The 22,383-nt window shown below is 38.6% G+C and overlaps 2 protein-coding genes across 2 annotated transcripts; both read left to right on the forward strand.

Annotated features, from left to right (window-relative positions):
- Nucleotides 1–7,302: 7,302 nt before the first annotated feature.
- Nucleotides 7,303–13,212, forward strand: LOC146558333 (proline-rich nuclear receptor coactivator 1-like). The gene is made up of 2 exons (XM_085247258.1): nucleotides 7,303–7,931; nucleotides 10,398–13,212. Exons 1-2 carry the CDS (start codon nucleotides 7,596–7,598, stop codon nucleotides 10,866–10,868), a joined length of 807 nt encoding a protein of 268 aa, XP_085103384.1. The 5' UTR covers nucleotides 7,303–7,595; the 3' UTR covers nucleotides 10,869–13,212.
- A 4,217-nt stretch (nucleotides 13,213–17,429) lies between these two features.
- LOC146558334 (uncharacterized) lies at nucleotides 17,430–20,852 on the forward strand. The gene is made up of 5 exons (XM_085248173.1): nucleotides 17,430–17,514; nucleotides 17,738–18,055; nucleotides 19,214–19,306; nucleotides 19,394–19,422; nucleotides 19,842–20,852. Exons 1-5 carry the CDS (start codon nucleotides 17,454–17,456, stop codon nucleotides 19,923–19,925), a joined length of 585 nt encoding a protein of 194 aa, XP_085104299.1. The 5' UTR covers nucleotides 17,430–17,453; the 3' UTR covers nucleotides 19,926–20,852.
- Nucleotides 20,853–22,383: the final 1,531 nt, after the last annotated feature.

Below are 22,383 nucleotides of genomic sequence, written 5' to 3' on the forward strand. Positions count from 1 at the left end.
TTCTGTTCCCAGCAAATATGGTGGTTGGGGCCTGTGTGAGTTTCAGATTTTATGGAAACCCACACAGCTCACAGTGGGAAGCCAACTGCAGACCCCTGTACTGGCATGAGAGGCAGGACAGATGGGCACCAGAGGGGCAACACATAGTGCGGGCTGCCCACACTAAGCAGAAAGGAGTCCACAGTACCGCTATGCAGTGTACTCACAGTATGCCCACGCTCTAGGTCTGGGCTGCCATACTGGGGACCATCCTTGGCCTCACAGTGTAAGGCCCACCTGTGCTCCCTGGTACATTACAACCAGCAAATGGTATGAAGTCTGAAAAAAAAACCCACTACTTTCTGCTGCTCTCTTGTTGCACCACATATTTCATTTTTACATGGATGTCCTTCTTGTCACAAACCCCAAGCATTTATATATTTTTCCAGTCTCAAATGGACATTTGGTTTGTCAGGTCAATGTTTGAACTACAACACCATGGAGGCTTTGAATCAGTCGCTTTCTTTCAGCTTCATTTTTCTGACAGTGTAATATAACATTTGGTTCCATCTCCTCCACACTAGTCACATCTCCCTGTATGGCGTTTCTTTAATTATTATTAATGTCCTAGCAAACATGTCTGCACAGCGCCACACTGGGCAGGTGTGGGTGAACTGTTTGCTGGATACACACACAGTCTATTACGAAACAGTCAAGTCAAAGGGGAAACATGATTTAGTTGGTTAGCCTTTTATTCTATAAAGTGTTAAAAAGAATTTCAACCAAAATTTGAATTGTGTCTTCATGTTGCTTGTTATGTGTGACCAACAGCCAGAAATGCCATAAGAAAGGCAAGGCAAGTGTATTTATGTAGCACAATTCAACAACAAGGTGATTCAAGGTGCTTTACAGAGACATTAAAAAACAAAAACAAATAAAAAGCATGATTTAAAATTGAAAAAAGAAAAAAAGAAGGAACAGTAGATAAAATCAGTAGTTAAAATGTAAGTTTTGAAATTTAAGCTTAAAAGTATGGATTTGGTGTTTTATTCAAAAGCAGCTGAGAACAGGTGAGTCTTCAACCTGGTTTTAAATAAACTGACTGTTTCAGCTGATCTGAGGCTTTCTGGGAGTTTGTTCCAGATATAAGGAGCATGAAAGCTGAATGCAGCTTCTCCGTGTCTGGTTCTGACTCTGGGAACTGATAAAAAAAACGGATCCAGGAGGATCTGGGTCAGGAGGTCGCTGAAGTATTTTGGTCCTAAACCATTCAAAGCTTTATAGACCAGCATCAGAACTTTAAAGTCTATCCTCTGACGGACAGGCAGCCAGTGTAAAGACCTCAGAGCTGGACTGATGTGGTCCACTTTTTTGGTCTTAGTGAGGACTCGAGCAGCAGAGTTCTGAATGAGCTGTAGTTGTCTGACTGATTTTTTAGGTAGACCTGTAAAGGTGCTGTTACAGTAATCAAGCCTACTAAAGATGAATGCATGGACTAGTTTTTCCAGGTCCTGTTGAGACATCAGATCTTTTATCCTTGAAATATTCTTGAGGTGATAGTAAGATGACTGTGTTGTTTTAAGTTTAAAAAAACAGTCAAACTGCTTCCATCACTACACCCAAATTTCTCACCTGGTTTGTGGTTTTTAGGTGTATAGATTGAAGTTCTAAGGTGACCTGTAATCGTTTTTCTTTGGCGCCAAAGACTATTACTTCAGTTTTGTTTTTGTTTAGCTGGAGAAAATTGTGGCACAACCAGTCATTAATTTCCTCAATGCATTTACCAAGAGCCTGTACAGGGCCTCGGTCTCCTGGTGACATTGTCTTTTAAAGCTTTGGATTGTGATGCCCCTGCTTACATTTATGATCTTTTAGAACCCCATGCTCCCTCTCACAGCCTGAGATCTTCTAATCAAAGGCTGTTGGTAGTCCCTCGAACATATTTTAAAACCAGAGGTGATAGATCTTTTAGAGCGGTGGCCCCCAGGTTGTGGAATGCTCTCCCTCCATCATTACATTGCCTTGATTGTATTTATTCTTTTAAAAAGCAGCTTAAGACTCATTTATTTAGATTGGCTTTTAATTAGATTTGTGCTGTGTGTTTTATTATTAATGTATTGTATGTATTTCTGTTTTATATTACTGTGAAGCACGTTGTGGTTTTTATCCTGTGAAAAGTGCTATATAAATAAACCGATTTGATTGTGATATATATTTGTGTGTCATCTGCATAGCTGTGATAGTTTATTTTGTTGTTCTTTATAATCTGTGCCAGTGGGAGCACGTAAATGTTAAACAGAAGGGGTCCCAAGATGGAACCTTGGGGAACTCCACATGTGATACTTGTTTGCTCAGATGTGAAGTTACCTATTGATACAAAGTATTTCCTGTTTTCTACGTATGTTTTGAACCAGTTTAGTACAGTTCCTGAAAGACCTGCCCAGTTCTCCAGTCGTTTGAGTAATATGTTGTGGTCAACTGTATCAAATGCTGCACTGAGATCCAGTAAAACTAAGACTGACATTTTTCCACTGTCTGTGTTCAGCCATATGTCATTAAACACTTTGGTCAGAGCGGTTTCAGTGCTGTGGTTCTGTCTAAAACCTGACTGGAAGGCATCATAGCAGTTATTCTGTGTTAAGAAGTAATTAAGCTGTTGAGAAACTGCTTTTTCAATGATCTTACTTAAAAATGGGAGATTTGAGATCGGCCTGTAGTTGTTCATTTGTGTCTTGTCAAAATTGTCCTTTTTCAGTATAGGTTTAATTACAGCAGTTTTTAGTGGTTCTGGAAACACACCTGACATTAAAGAAAAGTCGACGATCTGTAACAGGTCTGACTCCAAAGTCTTTGAGGCCTTTTTGAAAAAACTTGTTGGCAGGACATCTAAACAGCAAGAGGAGGAGTTCAGTTAACCTAAGATGTCCTCCAGGTCTTTGCTGTTAATAGGGTGAAACTGTTTCATGGTGTTTAAACAGTTTTTCGGTGGACACAGTACATATCCTGGATCTGCTGTTGATGTACCAATTGCTTGTCTAATCTTTTGGATTTTGTCTGTGAAGATTTGGCAAAGTCATTGCAGGCCATGGTCGAATGAAGTTCAGCTGCCACTGACACAGGGGGGTTTGTTAGCCTGTCAACTGTAGCAAATAGGACCCGAGCATTATGACTGTTTTTGGTGATGATGTCAGCGAAGTAGGACCTCCTTGCACTCCTCAGTTGTAAATTATAATTGTGAAGTTTCTCTTTATAAATGTCATAGTGAACCTGGAGGTTTGTTTTTCTCCATCTGCGCTCAGCTTTCCTACACTCTCTTTTTTCTTTTTTCACCAGTGTGGAGTTTCTCCATGGAGACTTCTTCCTTCCAGAGAAAACCTTCACCTCAATGGGAGCAATAGTGTCCATAACATTTAACATTTTAGCATTGAAGCTATTGACGAGCTCATTGACTGAACCCCTGGACAGGTCAGGTGTTAATGGGAAGACCTGGTTAAAGATCTCACTACTGTCTTCAGTTATACACCGTTTTGTGATCACTGCTGTTGATATATTTGTGTGGGCTGAGATTTTACTTTCAAAGAAAACACAATAATGATCAGACAGGCCCACATCAGACACAGTAACCTTTGAAATGCTCAGGCCCTTGGAGATCAGTAGGTCAAGAGTGTGTCCTCTATTATGTGTGGCCTGTGTTACATGCTGAGTCAGCCCAAAGTTGCCCAAAGTGTTACTCTGGTCTTTAGTCCCTTTGTCCTGAGGGTTGTCCACATGGATGTTAAAATCCCCGACAATAATTACACAGTCGAAATAAACACAGATCACAGACAGCAGTTCACTGAGATCATTAAAAAAGTCTGTGCAGTATTTGGGAGGCCTGTAAACATTAAGAAACACAGCTTTGGATGGGGCCTTCAGCTGTGAAGCCACATATTCAAAAGACTGAAAACTTCCAGGAGATAGCTGCTTACATTGAAATGATTCATTAAATAAGACAGCAACCCCTCCTCCTCTCCTGCTCACCCTGGCCTCACTGATAAAACTGTAGTTAGGGGGGGGGGGGGTCATCTCGATGAGAACAGCTCCACTGTTATTTTGGTCCAACCAAGTTTCAGTTAAAAACATAAAATCAAGGCTGTGCTCAGTGATTAAATCATTAATTAAAAATGTTTTCCCAGCTAAAGATCTAACGTTTAATAAAGCCAACTTAAGTGTTTTAGAGGTATTACTTGTCCCCTCGTGTTTGGGAGCAGTCTGTGGCACACAAGGTATGTTTACTATGTTTAAAGATCTTTTAGAGTGCAGATCTCTGTGTTTTGACCAGGCCACATGTCTCCTTCTGTCACCTAAAAGTACAGAACTTTTAAAACCTTCTAGTAAACAGGGTCCCAGCTTCTCCTGGGAAAAGTCACCACTGCCATAATCCTCGCAGCCCAGACCCTCCACACATCACACATCAGACTGTGGAGACAGAGCATGAAGGTGGTAAGGAGGAACTAAGGGGGCGGGGCTGGGCAATGTAACTTTGATTGCTCTGTTGAGGGCGGGGCTTGGTGACAAACCTTTGGCCGCTCTGGTGGGGGGTTTATGGGGGACAAAAAGGGATTGGGCCGGGGGGTAGATCTAAGCCCAGCATTGACCCGCTCCATCATCTCTTCAGTGAATTTCAGGTGTGGGGAGGAGGGAGACAAGGAGGGGGAGGAGGGTGATGGCCTGTCAGGGGTTTGGGGGAAGGTCGTGGTCCCTGGTCCTGGTCGTTGGTGTTGTTGAGAGTTGGAAGCAAATAGGGACCCCTCTTCTTGCCTCTGATGTCTCTCCTTTTTTTGTCTTAGCTGATTATTTGAGAACTAAAATGTTAGCTTTTAAAATTAAAAAGACCAATCATAACCTGCTTACAAGCAAAGAACACATTCAAATCAAATCAAATCAAATCAAATCACTTTTATTGTCACATCACATGTGCAGGCACACTGGCACAGCACATGCGAGTGAAATTCTTGTGTGCGAGCCCCACAAGCAACAGAGATGTGCAAACACAACAACACAAACGAGCAAAATACAAGAATGGCCAACCTGAAACTAATAAATATATGTACAATATATAATAGTGTATGCATTTCTGGATGTGTATACTGAATATTTTCCTACGTGTGTGTGTGTGTGTGTGTGTGTGTGTGTGTGTGTGTGTGTGTGTGTGTGTGTATACACATTTTTACAAATTAAATAGTAAAAAAAATAAAAATAAAATAATAATAATAATAATAATAAAATATATAAAATATACAGAGTTGAATATGTGCAAAACAAGTGGCATTTATATACAGTATGGAGTGCATAATGTTGAAGTTCCAGTAGTGAAGCTGAGGTGTCTATGACGTGTTCAGCAGTCTGATGGCCTGGTGGAAGAAGCTGTCTCTCAGTCTGCTGGTACGGGACCGGATGCTGCAGAACCTCCTTCCTGATGGAAGTAGTCTGAACAGTTTATGGCTGGGGTGACTGGAGTCCTTGATGATCCTCCCCGCTTTCCTCAGGCAGCGCTTCCTGTAGATGTCTTGGAGGGAGGGAAGCTCACCTCCAATTATCCGTTCAGAGCACCGCACTACTCTCTGGAGAGCTTTGCAGTTGTAGGCGGTGCTGTTGCCATACCAGGTGGTGATGCATCCAGTGAGGATGCTCTCAATGGCACAGTGATAGAAGGTCCTGAGGATGCGGGGGCTCATGCCGAATCTTTTCAGTCTCCTGAGAAAGAAGAGGCGCTGCAGCGCCTTCTTCACTGTTTTGTTTGTGTGTACTGACCACGTAAGATCCTCAGCCAGATGTACTCCAAGGAACCGGAAGCTGCTCACTCTCTCCACAGCAGCGCCGTTGATGGCGCTGGAAAAATGCTGGAAAAATATTAGCAGTACCATGAATTGAAATGCATGTATTCTGTGGTTATTGTGTAGTCATTTTTCTCTCTTGCGTTAGACTTCTTGTTGAGGTCGTGGGTATATTGAGTATATAGGAGGAGATGTACTTAAATTATTTATTTTGTTGTTTATTTAATACATAAGCAGACTTAAGTCAATAATGTTAAACTGTGTCCATTTAGATAATCCTAGATGCACGCTACATGGCGTTCCACAAGGATGTCAAACATTTGTTTTTAGGTGTTATTAGCTGCACCAGGAATCCCCATAAACCGTACATATGTACATCTGTCTAAATATAATCTTACAAGTAAAAGAAGTAACTTTAAAAATATACAATCAAATATAACAAGGGTAGTCTAACAGGACATAAAAATAGAGCACTCAAAATTCCTCACGAAATCTCACAGGGGTTGTTTTGCTCACTCTTGAAAGCTGCTCCGGCTAAGGAAAGTGGGCGCTCATGCAGTGCAGTTCATTTCTTTACCACAAGGCGTCACTGACGGACCGTTAAAGGTATACCTTTAATTCATTCGGTTTGTTTTTTTTTCATTGTGAAATATTTAAAAGCTTATCTATTATTGACAGGGGTTATATAAATTAATAAATTAATATGTGTCTTCATCCATAGTATTTCAAACACAGTAATACAGAGAAGACTTTAATGAGATCGGAGACCTCTTATTAATCAGAGAAATTAATGTTTGATGTCTAAATTTCAGGAAGAAGGAAACTTCAAGTCAGACATCCCCCAAGAACATCAGAGCAGGGTGCAGGTTTCTACAGGTCCGTTTGTAGTCTGTCACATGACAACAACAAACAGCCTACTAACTGCACTGGCAACATAAGCCCTGCCCACTGCAGCTGAAATTATTTATTTTGCTTTTCTTATATTACATTAATGCTCCGCCTTTGAAAGACATAACCAAATAAAAAAACAGAGGAACTCAGAATAAAACGTCACTGGCAGGATGCGGTCTGACACGCCCCTTACTGGAAACACGGACCCCGGAAGTAGCAAAACATCCAGTTCAACAGACAAATACCGGAAGTTAAGGAGATTTTCTGCAAAATATACCAATATCTGCACTCCATGTCACTTTATGTTATGATTTCTACCGTTCTGACTTTTCCTCCAAGTGTTATTAAATGCTGATACTTAATTATTACATTAATATTGTATTTTATATGGGTTACCAATGTTATTAGATTTTTTGGTTAAAATATTAATTTCATCATTTCATTATTAATAAATTAGGGTGGGGTGTATACGTTAAGGGTCAAAAATCAAACCTTTCTCGCAGAAATTCTCGTTTGAGTCTGAATGCCCTTTTGTACTTTGACGGATGCACAGTTAGTCGTTTTGCTTTGAAAGGTTCTACCGGAAGTGACGTATTTTATTATGGGTAACTTAAGCTCTCTGCCACTTCTGCTTTGACAGGCTCATTTTGCACGACGTGTCATCCATTGTTTAGCGGCAGCAATAACTGAAAAAAACCTTTTAAGTTTCCACACTGGAGCTTCCGTTGATATACTTTAACGTTAAATTCGTTAAGTATTTGTTTTCTGTGTGAGGGCAGCTCGAAAAAAGGAAAGCGAATTATCCACTTAGCTAATTGGTAGCTAACTGTTAGCCTGTGACGTTGTTAGCTAAAACAACAGCCGCGGAGGAATTAGACAGCCTGTTTATGTTTTCGCCACTTCAGAGACATGTTGGACGGATCTACCGCTTATGGCGATGAAGCCAACATCGGCAACGTCGAAAATAACAACCCGATATCGCTGATTTCCAGCAGCGATGTGACGAACAAAACGAAGCAGGTTCTGCTGAAGAAAGGCGGAAGGAAGCTGCGGAACGCAGCGCCGCTGCACCACCACAAACCCCCGAGAAACTGCCCCAACAGCCGCCTGTCGGACCACCACCACCACAGCAACAACAACACCCTGACGGCCTCGACTGGTCACAGACCCGCATCTCAGGTCGGAACCGAGCCCGGTGAGACCGTGCTCACCCTCCATCCCCTCAAACATGGAGCCAGGAAAGAGGTACAGATTACAGCTGCACTGCAGCTCTGCACGGGCTTGGTGCTGAACTGACAAGTAAACCTGTAGCAAGTTGAACAAAGGCTATTAAAACCATAATGGGAAAATAAACTATGATCCACAAAGTGTATGATCATATCGGTTGCCTTCAGAAAGTACAAAACGTCTAATAAGCTTTAATATATTTTATTTTAAGGTTTGTTTCTCTGGCATACTGTTAAATTTGGTAAAATTGGTTGTTCATTATATTTTATAATCCAAACATTTAATGACTCATGTAAAAGTACACGTAAAGATACCCATACAAAACTAATTGGGCTGAAACCCAGTTGTTGTGCCTGAGGCGTTTTTAACTGACGCAGTTACCACTCTTTCTCCTGAAGGTGACGTGAGTCGAGTCTTTGTTCCTCTTTCACCCGCTGATTAGCGAGGAAAAAATGTTCCCAATTACGCATGGATGGCAGGCTTGTCTGTCAGATAAATGCAGATGGGAGAGTCCACAAAAAAGACAATGAAAACATGTTTTTGGTATAGGAAGTGTATTGCTTTAACAGACGGACTTTTTGGCGTTAATATAAATGTGCAATGTTGTTCCTGCTTATTAAAAATGTTTGGTTCCTGCCTAAGCTTTGTTTGGGCCTCCACCAAAGGAAAATCACCTGGACTGTATTAGCAACAGTTTTAATCATATTTTCCTTCAAACTTCAAACTTTCGTTTTACTCAAGCTAAATTGTTTCTGTTACTTATAGTAACACAAACTATCAAAGCGGATCAGTTGTGGTTAAATGGCTTGTTTTGAGTCAGGAGAAAACCTGCATGTTTAAGAATATCAGAAAACAGGGTGTTGCTGTGTGTAGCAATTTGACGGGGTGGGTGAAAACAAGTATGAAACTGTTCAGTCTATCGCAATACTACGCCCCCAAGCTTATCAGGTTATTACAAAATAATGACATCATCTAACTGGCAGTGGGTCTTCAACACACCCGAGTCTTTTGTATTTCTTTTCCTTTTTCTCTTTGGGTATAAACTCTGTTTCTACACTGTGGTTATACTCTGATAGTGAAATGTAAACACCCCCCCCCCCCCCCCAAAAAAAAATAAAATAAAAAAATAAATAAATCAGGAGTCTGTAACAGTCAACAACTGGATTTTTATGCAAAACATTGGTGTCAATAAATTCGTTCCTTTAGACATTACCATGCCTACATAAACAGATGGGAATTTGGATATGCAAGCACAGAAGATAATAACAAATGAGGAAGGTTTGAAGCGTCGACGAGTAAGTCAGTTTCTCCAAAAGTGAAACCTAAACTACAGGCTGTGTGTTTGTCTCAGCAGCTGTGAGAGAAAAACTGTTCAAACAGAAAAGTTATAATTGTACACACAGATGAGTCCAAATGACTCATAATGTTGATGTGTAAATACCGGTGGTAGAAATAAGCAACTTTTTGACATCAGCTTTACCACATAAACCTAAAAGATGATAATGTGCGACTTTTTTATATACATAACAGTGGAACCCCGGCTTAGGAAGACCCCATTTAACAAAAAATTCAAGTTACGAAGGCACTTAACAACAATATTTCTGCCCGTGGTACAGCAAAATGCCCGCGTAACGAAATAGATAAAATAGAAAATTTTAAAAAATTAAATTAAATTCCATAATGTTATGTACATGTACACGTGTGTATGCATGCATACGTATGCTTTCTTCAACCTCCGCCACCTCCTCCTCCACCAAGAACTTCATCTTCAGCCAGCATCGCCTCACTCAAAAGGCGATGGAAAAAGGTGCTTTGACTTAGGAAAATTTTGACTTACGAAAGACCCTCTGGAACGAATTAATTTCATAAGTCGGGGTTCCACTGTATTTTGTTTTCAAAGCCAAATGTTTCCAGATTTTATGATTGTAGCATTCAGTAATTGATTAAATGCTATTTAAATTAAGTGATAATTTTGGCTCCTAAGGCTGATTGGAGGGGGGTGCGGGGACAAAAGTGATTAAATGGTTAGCCATGTTGCACTTATTTCCTATTCATCACGTCTCCAAATTCTTGTTTTTGTTTAGCTTGAGCCAAGATGCCGAAAGAACCTTTAAAACCCAAGATTTTATCTAAACGCAACTATGCTGATATTTTGAGCTTCCAACTATGCATTTAACCCACATTTTACAAGCAACCTCACTCTGGAAATGTTTTTGTAAGGTCAAAAACATCCCCTACTGTGGTCCCTACACTATGATTAATAAGACAGCCACTGTGACATCACGATGACATCAGTTAACCACAGTGTTAACATTTTGGTCACTGAGATGTGCGTGTGTGTTTTGGAGTAATAAATGACCATATCTAGACAAGAGGGTGAAGTGTCAGTTACTAGCCAAGTCTGCAAAGAAGCAGACGTCTGCCATTTAGTTTAAATTTCAATGAATATTAATCCAGTTTTATTTCAAACTTTGTGTTTTGCAGCTGCTGAAATTTAAAGGTGGCAGATTGGAGCGAGGGGCTGCACAACCAGGGGGTCAAGCTAACCGCAGCCTGCCTAAGCATGATCAGACCAACCATAATGTGAACACCAGGAGCCACAAGCCCAAGCAGAGCCAAACACCTGGTGTGGCTCACCCCACAAAGAAGAAAGATAACAGCACACCTAATAAACCCACCTCCGTCCATCAGGCTCAAGAGCAGAAAAAGCCCCTCCACCCCTCCAACAACGTAAAGATTGTGAATGCACTGCCTGCTGAAGCTGCACCTGAATACCTCAAAGATGGTGAGAAGGTCTATGCTGGAGCTAAGTTCAGTGAGCCACCCTCACCCAGTGTCTTACCGAAACCGCCCAGCCACTGGGTCGAAGAAGATGAGCCTATTAAGAGCAACCAAAGCCGGGAGCAAATGACTGTTCATTTGAAGTCACTGCTGAAGGTTCAGGATGCATCATGACCACAATTTGGAGTTTCAAATCAGAGCTGACCTATAGTGTCTGCTCTGCGATTAACCTTTAATACCCACAATTGGAAAATTAAAATGGAAAGTTAAATGTAGTTTGGCCCTTTTAACACACTGCAATACAATGTAGGGAGTTTTATTCACTGTAGTACAATTTCCCATTAGCCAACATGCTGCCTGCATTTGTGAACATTTTGTGCACGTTGTGTTGTTGCTGGAAATCTGACTGACATGCTGTGTATGTCAGATGTTTATCAGATACTTCCTGACTTCTGGTAAGCTGATAAATGACTGAAAGGTTTTTTGTCACTCAGTTAGTGAGATTGTGCAAAAGTGATCTGAAGTCGCCTCCAGCAGCAAAACAATCAGTGTCTGATGTTTACGTCATGCAAAGTGATGACGGCACTTTCTTTGTGAACACTTTGGAAATGGCAGCCATGTGTTTGACTTTTTAAAGCACTTGTGTAAATGTACATAATCTATTGTAAACACACATTTGTGTATATTTTCTTGTTATTTTAACTGAGATTCTAGTTTTGTTACTGAGGTTTTTCCAGAAAAGAGAAAAAAAATAGTCCCCCTGCGAACTGAGGCACTTTGTTACAGCTTCATCAGCATGAGGCACAGTGGATGTAAGAGACTGTTTTCAGTGTAAATCAGTTAGAGCAATCAGGAAGGGCAGGACACCTTGTTTTGATGTTCCAAAGCTTGACCAGCCACTTTGATGAATTCACCAGCCAGCTTAGAGCACAGGAGAGGACTTCCACGTTCTGGCAGTGTACCTTTCAAAAGGCTTGGAAAGTGGACTAATCAAAAATGGGGGGGGGGAAAAAGAAAAGGCATGACCTTAAGTTACAGCTGCTAGCTGAAGTTCTTTCCCTTCCCTCAACACGGGTCCAGCTGGTGGAGAGTCGAGAGTCAAATCAGGGACTGTGATGCTGACGGGGCTGTTGAAGCCTCAGTGAAAGCAAGATAATGACGACGATGTGAAAAGTCGCACAAACCAGCTGCTGCAGAAAGTCAGTATCCTGCATCCACACCAAGTGCTTTTTCTTTTCTTTTTTTAAATTTATTGCACTGATATAAAAAGTGTGTACACTTTAAGTTTGCTTTTTCTTTGTGTCCACCGAGCACTTAGCCTTTTTTCTTTTTTGTTCTTCTTAATTTTTTTTTTGTCCCCACACCAGAAAACTGTTTACAAAACAGTATCTGAAGTACATCTACACATTAATGTTTCAGGGACTTCATGGCAGTAAAATTAAAATAACAATTTTCAGTTTTGTTGTTTTGTTTTTTTGACAATCAGTGATGTAAAATTTTGTTATAATGAATCAGTAACTCAGCTGTCCTCATTTTTATATGAAATGCCAGGATTAGAGTGAGTTGATTAAATAATTTGTTTTGAAGTCACTATATTGAAGGAAAAAAAAATCCCCAAGCATTTGTTGTTTCTACCTCCTGAAATCTTCTAAAGACATTTTATTGTTTCGCTTTTGAATTTGGAAAATTGTAAATTGGATGTTGAGCTACTATCAGACATTTTATCCATGGATGAATTGGTCATTCCTGCTGCCTCAGACACTGGGAATGATTGATTTTTGCTATTATGTGGTAATAGAGGCAGGTAAACATGCAGTAAGTGAGGATGTCTAAATGAGGAGAGAACGGAGTCACAGCAATGTTTGTGTGCTATGTGTTATTTGCTGAATAGAAAAAAAAGAACAAAGTATGTTGAAAAGAGATTAATTTTTAAAGTTTAGCTTTTTCAGTGAAAGCAAGGACATAAAGGAGAAATCGCTGTTGTACACACACATCACAATGTTTGCACACTTTAACTTTTTACAGATGTTTAAGGCTCACTTGGACAAAGTCAAGTTTTTTTTTCTTTCTTTTTGTATGACTTCTTTTTTTCCTAAAGGGGACTTGATTTTCACTCACATGCTCATGCCATGTACCTCTTACCTGTATTTGTGTTTCTTACACACATGATTGTTTACCAGGAGTGAAGTATGTGTTAAAGTTAATACAGGTCATCTTATGATTATGTACCATAAGTTTTTTTTTTCTCTCACTTTTTTAACTTAATTAATTTTCATGGATGCAGGCAGTTGCTGGATCTTTTTCTTTGACCTCTGTGACGTCGCTTGAATGGAAAATTGTATTAATGTAGCAAGAAAAACTGCCCATTTCATTGCAGTGTTTTAAAATCATTTCATTCCATTTATAAGAATAAGCATAAAAATTTGTCCATGCCACAATTTGAGAATAAAAGGTGTTTATTTTATAAAGTCTTTCATATCAAAAATTTAAAATGCAATTAAAAAATTGGTAACCCCTACTATATTGTTTGAGTATTCATTACAGGTGGAGTTATTTTTGTGAAAATGGGACATAAGGGAAATTGCAAGACTATTGTGGCAACTTTTACCAGAATAAGGAACTATCACATCATCATGGCATCATTACTCATTTAACTATAAATATTTTATCATATTCACACACACACATATTAGTTTTAGTCACTGTGTGTGGTTTTTGGAGTAATAAACAACCATATTTTGAGACGAGGTTGAAGTGTGAACTTACCAGCCAAGGCTGCAAAGAAGCACACTTCTGCCCTTTAGTTCCTATTTCAATGAATATTAGTCCAGCAATAGAATAAAAGACACTGACTGATGGTGTTAACATAACACATTACAGTATGACCTGAAAATTAAAAAGTCCATACATATGACCAAGGGCAGTCAGAATCTGCAGACCATACTTTACTTCATTCCTTTTATGAATTCAGAAGGATACCGGGATGTGCGCTGGTGAAGATACAAAATCTCAAATTTTGCCCATTTTACCAATGTAACAAATCCTTCCAAATATCCCTGCATCCAGACTCATTTAAGAAGTTAACAATTTTTAAAGTAGGCCACATCCTACCCCTAGTAAACTCTTTATAAATCCTCAGTCCCGTGACTAACTGCAGGTGACTAATATTAATATCAATAGTAATATTAAATCTGATGCATCTCACAGGGATTTAAATGCATTCATCCTGCTGATGTGATTCAAACTTGATCAGACAGCTGAACCTTACTAGTTATTTTGAACAAATGTCTATTCTTGTGAAAGAAAAAAAATCCTCCTAAAATAATTAAGCAGAGCTTGTGTTATCATTGCATGGCATTGTGATTTTACTTGGCCTAGACATTTGCAAATACTTTCGAAATATGAAAACTGAATTCATATAAGTTTTAATGTTTTATTAACTCAAATAATTAATAAATGCAATGTTTTATATGTATATTTATTTATCTGTCTAAAGAGTTTAGCAAAAAGAAAAAGAAAGAAAGAAAAACGCCAGTGAGCAGTATTACTGTTCATTGGGACCAAAAGTGATACTGTTCTGTTATCACTAAAAGTTGTGAAATGTTGTATCACTAAAATATCATTCTGAGTCAGTTTATTATTCATTATGTGTTTGCAGCACCCTCTGTGGTTGCTCCAAGTAATGCACTTTAGAAACGGCTTTATTTTGAAAAACTTTATTGAACAGGAAGTCGGCTCAGTCAAGAAAAGCGAGTAAGCAAAAAGAAGGGAAACATTTCGGCACTGGTGATGTGCGATACGACTGATTTCCTTTCCGATCTGATACCAAGTAATATTCAGGGTGGTATCGACGATACTGATCCGATACCGATACTTTGTACAAAAACTTATTTTATTTATTGTATGAAATTATAGCATCATAATGATTACAGGACATCAGATTACTTGTTCTTATCACTTAATAATGCAGAGTTCATCATATAGAAATAAAAAAACTGAAGTTGTGCGCTACTTGAACACCTTGCCTGCCTGCAGCACTAAAGGACTCTGTGAGAGACGTCTGTCTCGCCCTAGCAGCACCTGTCCCTGTCCTCCTCTTCAGTTCACCTCAACATACGCGCCTCATATTCTGTGATATGATTTACTCTGAGGTGTTTGACAAGGTTAGTGGTGTTGCCACAACCATACATGCCAACCCTCCTAATTTTTCCGTGAGAATACGGAATTTCAGTGCCTCTCCCGAAAATCTCCCGGAGCCACCATTCTCCCGAATTTCTCCCGATTTTTCACCTGGACAACAAAATTGAAAAAGCATATCGCAGAATTCATTGTGTTGCCCAGCCAATTCCAGTTTCCAACAATGACGGCAGCTACTTAGTTTTAATATTACTCTTATTTCTCTTTCTGGGTCGCAAAAAAACTATTAACATATTTTCAAGTGTAAACCGACACATCGTCTTTAAACCCCCGCGGTCTTTCGCTACTTGGGTTAAACAGCGCCCGGTTATATTTTAGATAGCAAGGAGCAGACGGCAGAGTTTCACTCCACCGAGGGAGCCTGTGACGTACTACCCGGCTTTCTTTAGACCGCAAAGGCCGGGTCCTCAGGTGGAAGCAGCCTCTGAATTTGGACACCATCGCTGTTTCCGGGCCGGCCAATAATAACGGTGACATTTAACATATTTTATCCGATAAATAAACCCTGTAAAATGTATTTATCCCCCCCCCAACAGCCCTTTTGAATGTCTCCCTAGTATGGCCACAACACCTCACTCTTGGAGCACTTTTTTGCCACATGTATCGCAAACCACGGCTCAGCTGTTTGTGGAGGTAAAATAAGTCCGCACATGACTCCAATTACGCTCAGCCATTGTTGTGAGTGCGCACGTCAAGGGGCTGCGAGACATTTATACAGCCATATTTCGCACATGACTATGAAAGGTGGAAGAGGAAGTAGTTCCTTTGAATGTAGACAATCCGAATGTTATAGTTTCTTTCCACTGTGTTCCTGTTAATGATGAACTACAAATTTACTCTAAATTACTAAAATATCTTTATTTTAATGTGAGAATTGATTCATAAATGATTGGTATCGGAGGAATCGATATTTCAGGATCGATCCGCACATCACTAATCGGCACACAGTTTATGGTGTCCTGTTGGAGAAAACACTGTCCACATCTTCTGTTTATGGTTGTATCGCTGGTATGTACTTACAGTATAAGTTACAACTTTGTTTTTGTACAATATGTTGTCCGCTAATGCAGTATTTGGCTGTAAAGCTAGTCCTTTTGTTAAGCTAGTTACCTGCGATTTTGGAGGTCGTCTGGGATAGCATCAGTAGTAGTTTGAAAGGTTTACATAATTATACATATGACATATGCTATGTAGTAGCAGGGTGATATATGAATGCATATTATGCTGTACATATATATATATCATGACTGTATTTTTTGTCTTGTTTTTAGTTTTACCCTTTTGAATGTCAGTAAACCTGTTGACAATGCTCATCAGTCTTCAGAGTGACCTTTATCTCAGCTTATGATACAAACTAACATCATATTCAACTAGGCTACCACAAACCCAAATCAAATTCCGCCTTTCTAAAGTGTAAGACAGGTGCAACTTTATAAGCAGAGAAAAGCCCATTAAGCACAGATCGATATCTGAATATATCTACCCTATATCATTATTTTATCGCTAAAGTCTTATTCCTAAAGCCATAAACTAGTTTCATCGTTTTTAAATTACAGTATCTGCATTATTTTGGGTTTGAGGCACTGTATCTGGTGAACAAGTCCTGTGAACAAGATGAGCCACACCAACCGTGGATCCACCTGAATGGTGACGTTTACTGGTGCTAACTAGATTAATAATTACATTACAGCATCACAAAGGGGTAAGGGGATTGCCTAGGTTGTCTATTAGAGTTTCTGATACATTTAGGTAAATTAAATCAAATTACTGTCTTCTGTTTATTATTAAATTCCTATTTTATCAGGTGGGAGCAACATGTCATACTGGACAAAGAAATCTCAAATATTAATAAAATGACCATAAACCATCTATTTTAATACTCTATAATATAATACAGTTAATTTAATATAGTATAAATTTAAATCCATCTCAGACAGCATTAAACAATCACCTGATGTGGGAATATAAGTTGTTTTTGTACAAATGTATATTTTATGGGGGGAAAAAAGACATTTAATTTATATACTGTAGTAATACTGAGGATACTTGCCTTACTTGCCTAATCGTCAGCCAGTTCATCAGTGTCTTAACCATTTTATGTTCCGTGTTTGTGTGATGATTATTAGACCTTTCTCACCACATTCTCACCAAAAACACTTCCCCTTTAATTCTTAGAAAGGTTGCCAAAGAGCTGTAATGAGGAACAAGAAATGGTATGATATACCTTCTTTCTCATAGCAGTGAATAACTAACTGTCTGCTCTTATGTGCTTCCTTTTTGCTAATTTATTTATAAATATACTGTACATTAAAGAAAAAAATCAATTTTCCAATAGTCACACATTCAACTTCCCAGTCACGTTTATCTGGTGAGTCCTTGGTGAGGGAATATAAAATTAAATGTAAGCATTTAAATCAGCAAAAACGTGAGAAAAACAAAACAAAACTAAAATCTCTGAGGTAACAATGAGGAAGTGACTCACTAATTACAAATTACAAAAACTACAAATAGTCTTTAAGAGGAACCAGTTCAGAGAAGCTGAGAGTGGCGAGTGGTGGAACAATGGTTAAACTTAGATGGAATAAAATATCGTCATGGCTGATCCTGATATTTCAGGTTGTAGGTAAGGATACAGAACTCATTTTTAATGGCAATAAAATATATCTTTAGCAATAATATGTTCATTTATGTATTGTGGCAACTAAATGGGCTCTGTTGTTTTAATTGAGTATGAGATACATTGATAAACTTCTGTTGGATATAAAATCATATTTAATCTGATGGTTTAAAAAAAGATCTGATTTGTAATAAGTGTGTTTTAAATTTCTCTTCAATTTTCTCAATAGTATCTGGAAATGTAATATCCATTTTAAAGAGAGTTGGGGATGATGTCATTCTGCCTTGTCTGAATGTGATCGATGACCAGAATAAATGTGACAAGACTACATGGACCTTTTTCTCAAGAGATCAACCAGCAGTAGAGCTGATCACACTTGGGCAGATTGGTGAAGAGGCCAAAACTAAATCAGACAGACTGAGTGTTACAACAAACTGTTCTCTGCTTATAAAGAAGCTCACAGTTGAGGATGTTGGTCGTTACCGCTACAAACATTGCACATCAGCAGTAAAACCAACTCAAGATTTTGATCTTTCAGTTCTCTCCAGTGAGTATTTACTTCAAACTATTCTCTACTCAGATTCCCTTTTCATTAGAACAGAAATTGAAACATAACAGTTATCATGGTTACATTAAGATTATCTGTTGAGTGGATTCTCTTTCTTTCTTCGTGGCTCAAGAGTTGGAAGTTCACCTTGTAGTTGGAAGGTTGCCGGTTCGAGCCCCGGCTTGAACAGTCTCGGTCGTTGTGTCCTTGAGCAAGACACTTCACCCGTTGCATACTGGTGGTGGTCACAGGGCCCGGTGACGCCAGTGTCCGGCAGCCTCGCCTCTGTCATTGCGCCCCAGGGTGGCTGTGGCTACAACCTAGCTTGCCATCACCAGTGTGTGAATGGGTGGATGACTGGTTGTGTAAAGCGCTTTGGGGTCCCTGGGGATTAGTAAAGTGCTATACAAATACAGGACATTTATTTATGATCTTTCTTTTAGCATTTAGGTATGAACAAAGAACCGAAAGCACAAAGCAAAGATGAAAACCAGAACCAAGCGATTGTCACTGTGATTCGACTGTAGAAACATGAACAGGTAGAAACGGAGACTGGAGCCTGACTCCTATTCACTGCTGTTGTTACCTGTTGAAGTTCAGGGTCTGCCAGACACTCAGCTTTAAAGTGGACATGGAACACTTCAGGTATAAAGACTAATTTAGACCATGGACACTGTCTGTGTAGCTGGTTTTATGAAATAAGAGCTTAAAGTTAAGATTTTAAAAACATGTTTAGTGCCATCTTCTGTCAGTACAAAATATCTATAAGCAAGATCGATAGGCAAGCAGACTAACAATTCCAACTTTTCATTATTGGAGTTCCTAAATTTAGTATAATAACGAACAATTCTGACCTTGAAAAAAATATAAAGGAAGAACATAAATAAAACCTGAACAGTTTGATGAGAAGCACAAAATAATAAAACCAGTTTATGGATATATTACACATTATCTATTCCCAGATTTGAGATAGTCAAATTCAAACCAAATTGTCTAAAACGTAAGATATAAGTAAGATATAGTCAACAAAGGCAACGATTTTCAGAGTGTTGAAAAACATTCTCACAAGGTAAATAGGATGTTAGTTTTTATTAAAATGAAGTCCAGCAAAATTGTTAGCTGGAAGTAAACAATATCATGGTTTTATTCTCTTTGCAGCTTCATCCTCTTCAAGGTCCATTATCATCCTTGTAGGTTTAGCAGCACTTATAACAGCTGTGGTAATGGTCAACACATGGGCCAGAACTAAAGGTATGTTTAATTATGAGACGTTTTAAAAGATCTCAATTCTTAATAATAATCAAAATAGAATTTAATTCTTTTTTTTCTGTTTTTTAGGGAACAAAACACAGATGGTTCAAGCAACAGTATGTGGAAAACTCAGTAATTTAATATTCACATATATCTCTTCAGATAGAAAAGGTCATGACTGGAGATTAGACCACCTTAAAAACACACACTTGAAAGTTTGGTCTTGTAAAGTGGATGGGTGCAGTTGTTAAGGTAGAACCAATAGCTGCTGTAACAGGCTACACTACACTACAGACTGACAGGAAAACAACACAGAAAAAAAATCTAAAGAGCACAAGTGGATGCACACACACACACACACACACACACACACACACACACACACACACACACACACATGATAAGCTAACATTATAAGTTAAACTTTAATTAAATCAAAATTAAAGGGTTATAATAGAAATCATAGACAATTAGAAAGACCAGTCTGATCATTTTTATTTATTTATTGACTCATTGACCTATTTATTTTTCATAGGTGTCCTATAATAAGGATAAAGATGAAGTTGCAATACACTATGAAACCACTGGAGACTCTGCTGTTTCTGTCAGACTTCACTGAGCATCGCCATGGAAATTATCATCACACCACTACACCATCCACAACCACTATACCCTCTACAAAATGTCTTGTTATGAATTAGTGAAACAACCTGATCAGCTATCTTATTGTGTCTTGTGATACACAATACAGCCTCTTTACTGCACATTTGACCTTCGGGCCAGATGCAGCTTTCTCTTCAACGTCCTTATGCTATCACCATGCTGCTTTTACATGCTTAGAGTTAGAGAAATAATTTCCTTCTGAAGTATGATTTCACCAACTCATCCACACAATGCATTTTGTAGAGGGTATAGAATTTGTGGCAGTTATTTGTCTTCAAACAACAGCTTTAATCTCAATGTTGTATTTAGACTTTTTTTCAAAATGTTATTTCAACTTCATTCTCGAAAGTGTTCTCCCTTTAGTCTAATTAAATATTTCTTTTCTTTTTCTTTTTGAATTTAATTACAGTCACATCTTGCACTAAGAAGTTCACTTTGGGTTTAATGAGATTCTTAATGAGCTGTGAATAATGCTATTATGTAAGTTGTAAATAAAATGTACAAATATTCATTTTGAATACTTTTCTTCCCTTTCTTTTAAAGGTAAAGATGAAGAACAAATATATTTTTTATTTTTTTACATTTATTTCTTGTATAGCTCCTTTCAGCCACTAGGGGACCTCAGTGTGTAAGGATATACCCAGTCCCTTGTTTACCACAAAAGCATAACATGGGCCATGTACAGAAGAAAGTAAGACATTTTTTTGTTTTGTTTTGTTTTTGTCTTTATAAATTTATAGTTCGGTTTATGGTTTCAACATCCCAAAGTCAGTAACTGGTTTAACTGGTCATATCAAGGTGGGTATCGACTCAATGAATGAACCAAGATTCTCCAACTGCTGACATGAAATAGGCAGTACTGGCAGCACGTAACCAGTTGCAAACTGCACAGGGAGTGATGCTGCATTTTTAATGAAGATGAATTTGTAAGTAGTATGAAAATACGTTAGAAAAAAATCAGATGTTAAACACATGCAGCCAAAGCAGTAGATGAGTGTAAGTAATAGAAAAATTATTTCAGTATTAAAAAAGCACTGTATGGATATGGTTTAAGCACAATTGCAAATTTCACCAAAATAATATGTTTAGATGTTCGTAGGATGGTTTTCCTCTTATTCTTTCAGCTGCATCCATTATAATATTAGATGCTCTGAAAGCAAGTAAAGAATAATAAGTCCTATGTACAGTGCTTTAGAAACATATCAATATATTAAGACTGGTTAAACTTGAAGTTCTCTAATCACGTTGTACTACAGATCCCTGACCCCAGTTTTACAATTTGCTCTCCTGCACATACACCTGCAGCCAGTTCCACTTTCCTATATTGTTTGCCTCATTTATCTAGCTGTATTATGCTTTTGTTGTAATTCATTTCTTGCATGTTTCCTTGCATTTAACCACATGAAACCACTTGGCACCTGTTTGTGTTCATATGTGTCCTCCATGCAGCTGTTCTAACACATCTGTAAACATCTGGCTGAGGCCAGGGCTGTGCACGATGTTCACCTATTTGCCATGGCTCAGGTGGGGGCAGGGCACTCAACTTCCCTCACCCTAGACTTAAGGACAGATGTTGGGACATGCCGTGCCCTAGCATAGGAGCGGTCCTGATGTCGGTCGACCTGGGTGGGAAGGCTAACGCTGAATTGGTTGCTGAGCTGCTGCTGTGATAAGCCTTTAGTGTGGAACTGCTGCTGCTGTGATGAGATTGATGAGCGGTGTTGCTAAGGACCACGTTTCCTTTTAGACCGGTTGGATGAAGCGGGCCATGACTGTCTCAGCCTAACCTGCTCTTATTTGCAACACTTAAATACTGTTTACTGACTAAACTATTCTCTGGAATGTAAATAAAGAACAAGATCTATATTTGTATTTGTTGACCTTATATCAAATTTCCATATAGACAAGGCCACGAGCTGCATTGTTGTTGTGAGATTGTTAAATACTTGTACACTTAAACATTATTTGTTAGAACATAGTAAAATGATACAGCTGTCATACTGAGAAGCCGAAAAGCTGAGCTACTCAGCTAACCTTTTCTTCTAGCCTCAAGTAAGGAAAACATTATTAATATAGTAACTTTTCCAGATGTACTGACCATAGCAATTTTATTTATATAGCACATATCATTATACTTAAACTCAATGTGCATAATGCAGTAGATAAAAAAGGGGTTAAGATTTGCATGTTTATAGTGTCTTAAATGTCATAGTGTTTAAAGTGCAAGCACATTTGTATAGCCTTTCTTCACTGCTGTATTGTGTTTCTTCCATTATAGACACCACTGATTTGTCTGCAGCAGCTAAAAAGTCAACAAAACAAAGTAAGTGACATTAAAATGAAGAAGAGAAAATGAAGAAGTAACATCACTCATCAAATACAAACATAAATAGTCAACATCTGAGGAACTATTC

The sequence above is a fragment of the Mchenga conophoros genome, linkage group LG15 (assembly GCF_057382185.1).
Source record: "Mchenga conophoros isolate Kocher_MC1m ecotype Shallow Benthic linkage group LG15, M_conophoros_male_GT1.1, whole genome shotgun sequence".
In the NCBI taxonomy this organism is placed as follows: domain Eukaryota; kingdom Metazoa; phylum Chordata; class Actinopteri; order Cichliformes; family Cichlidae; genus Mchenga; species Mchenga conophoros.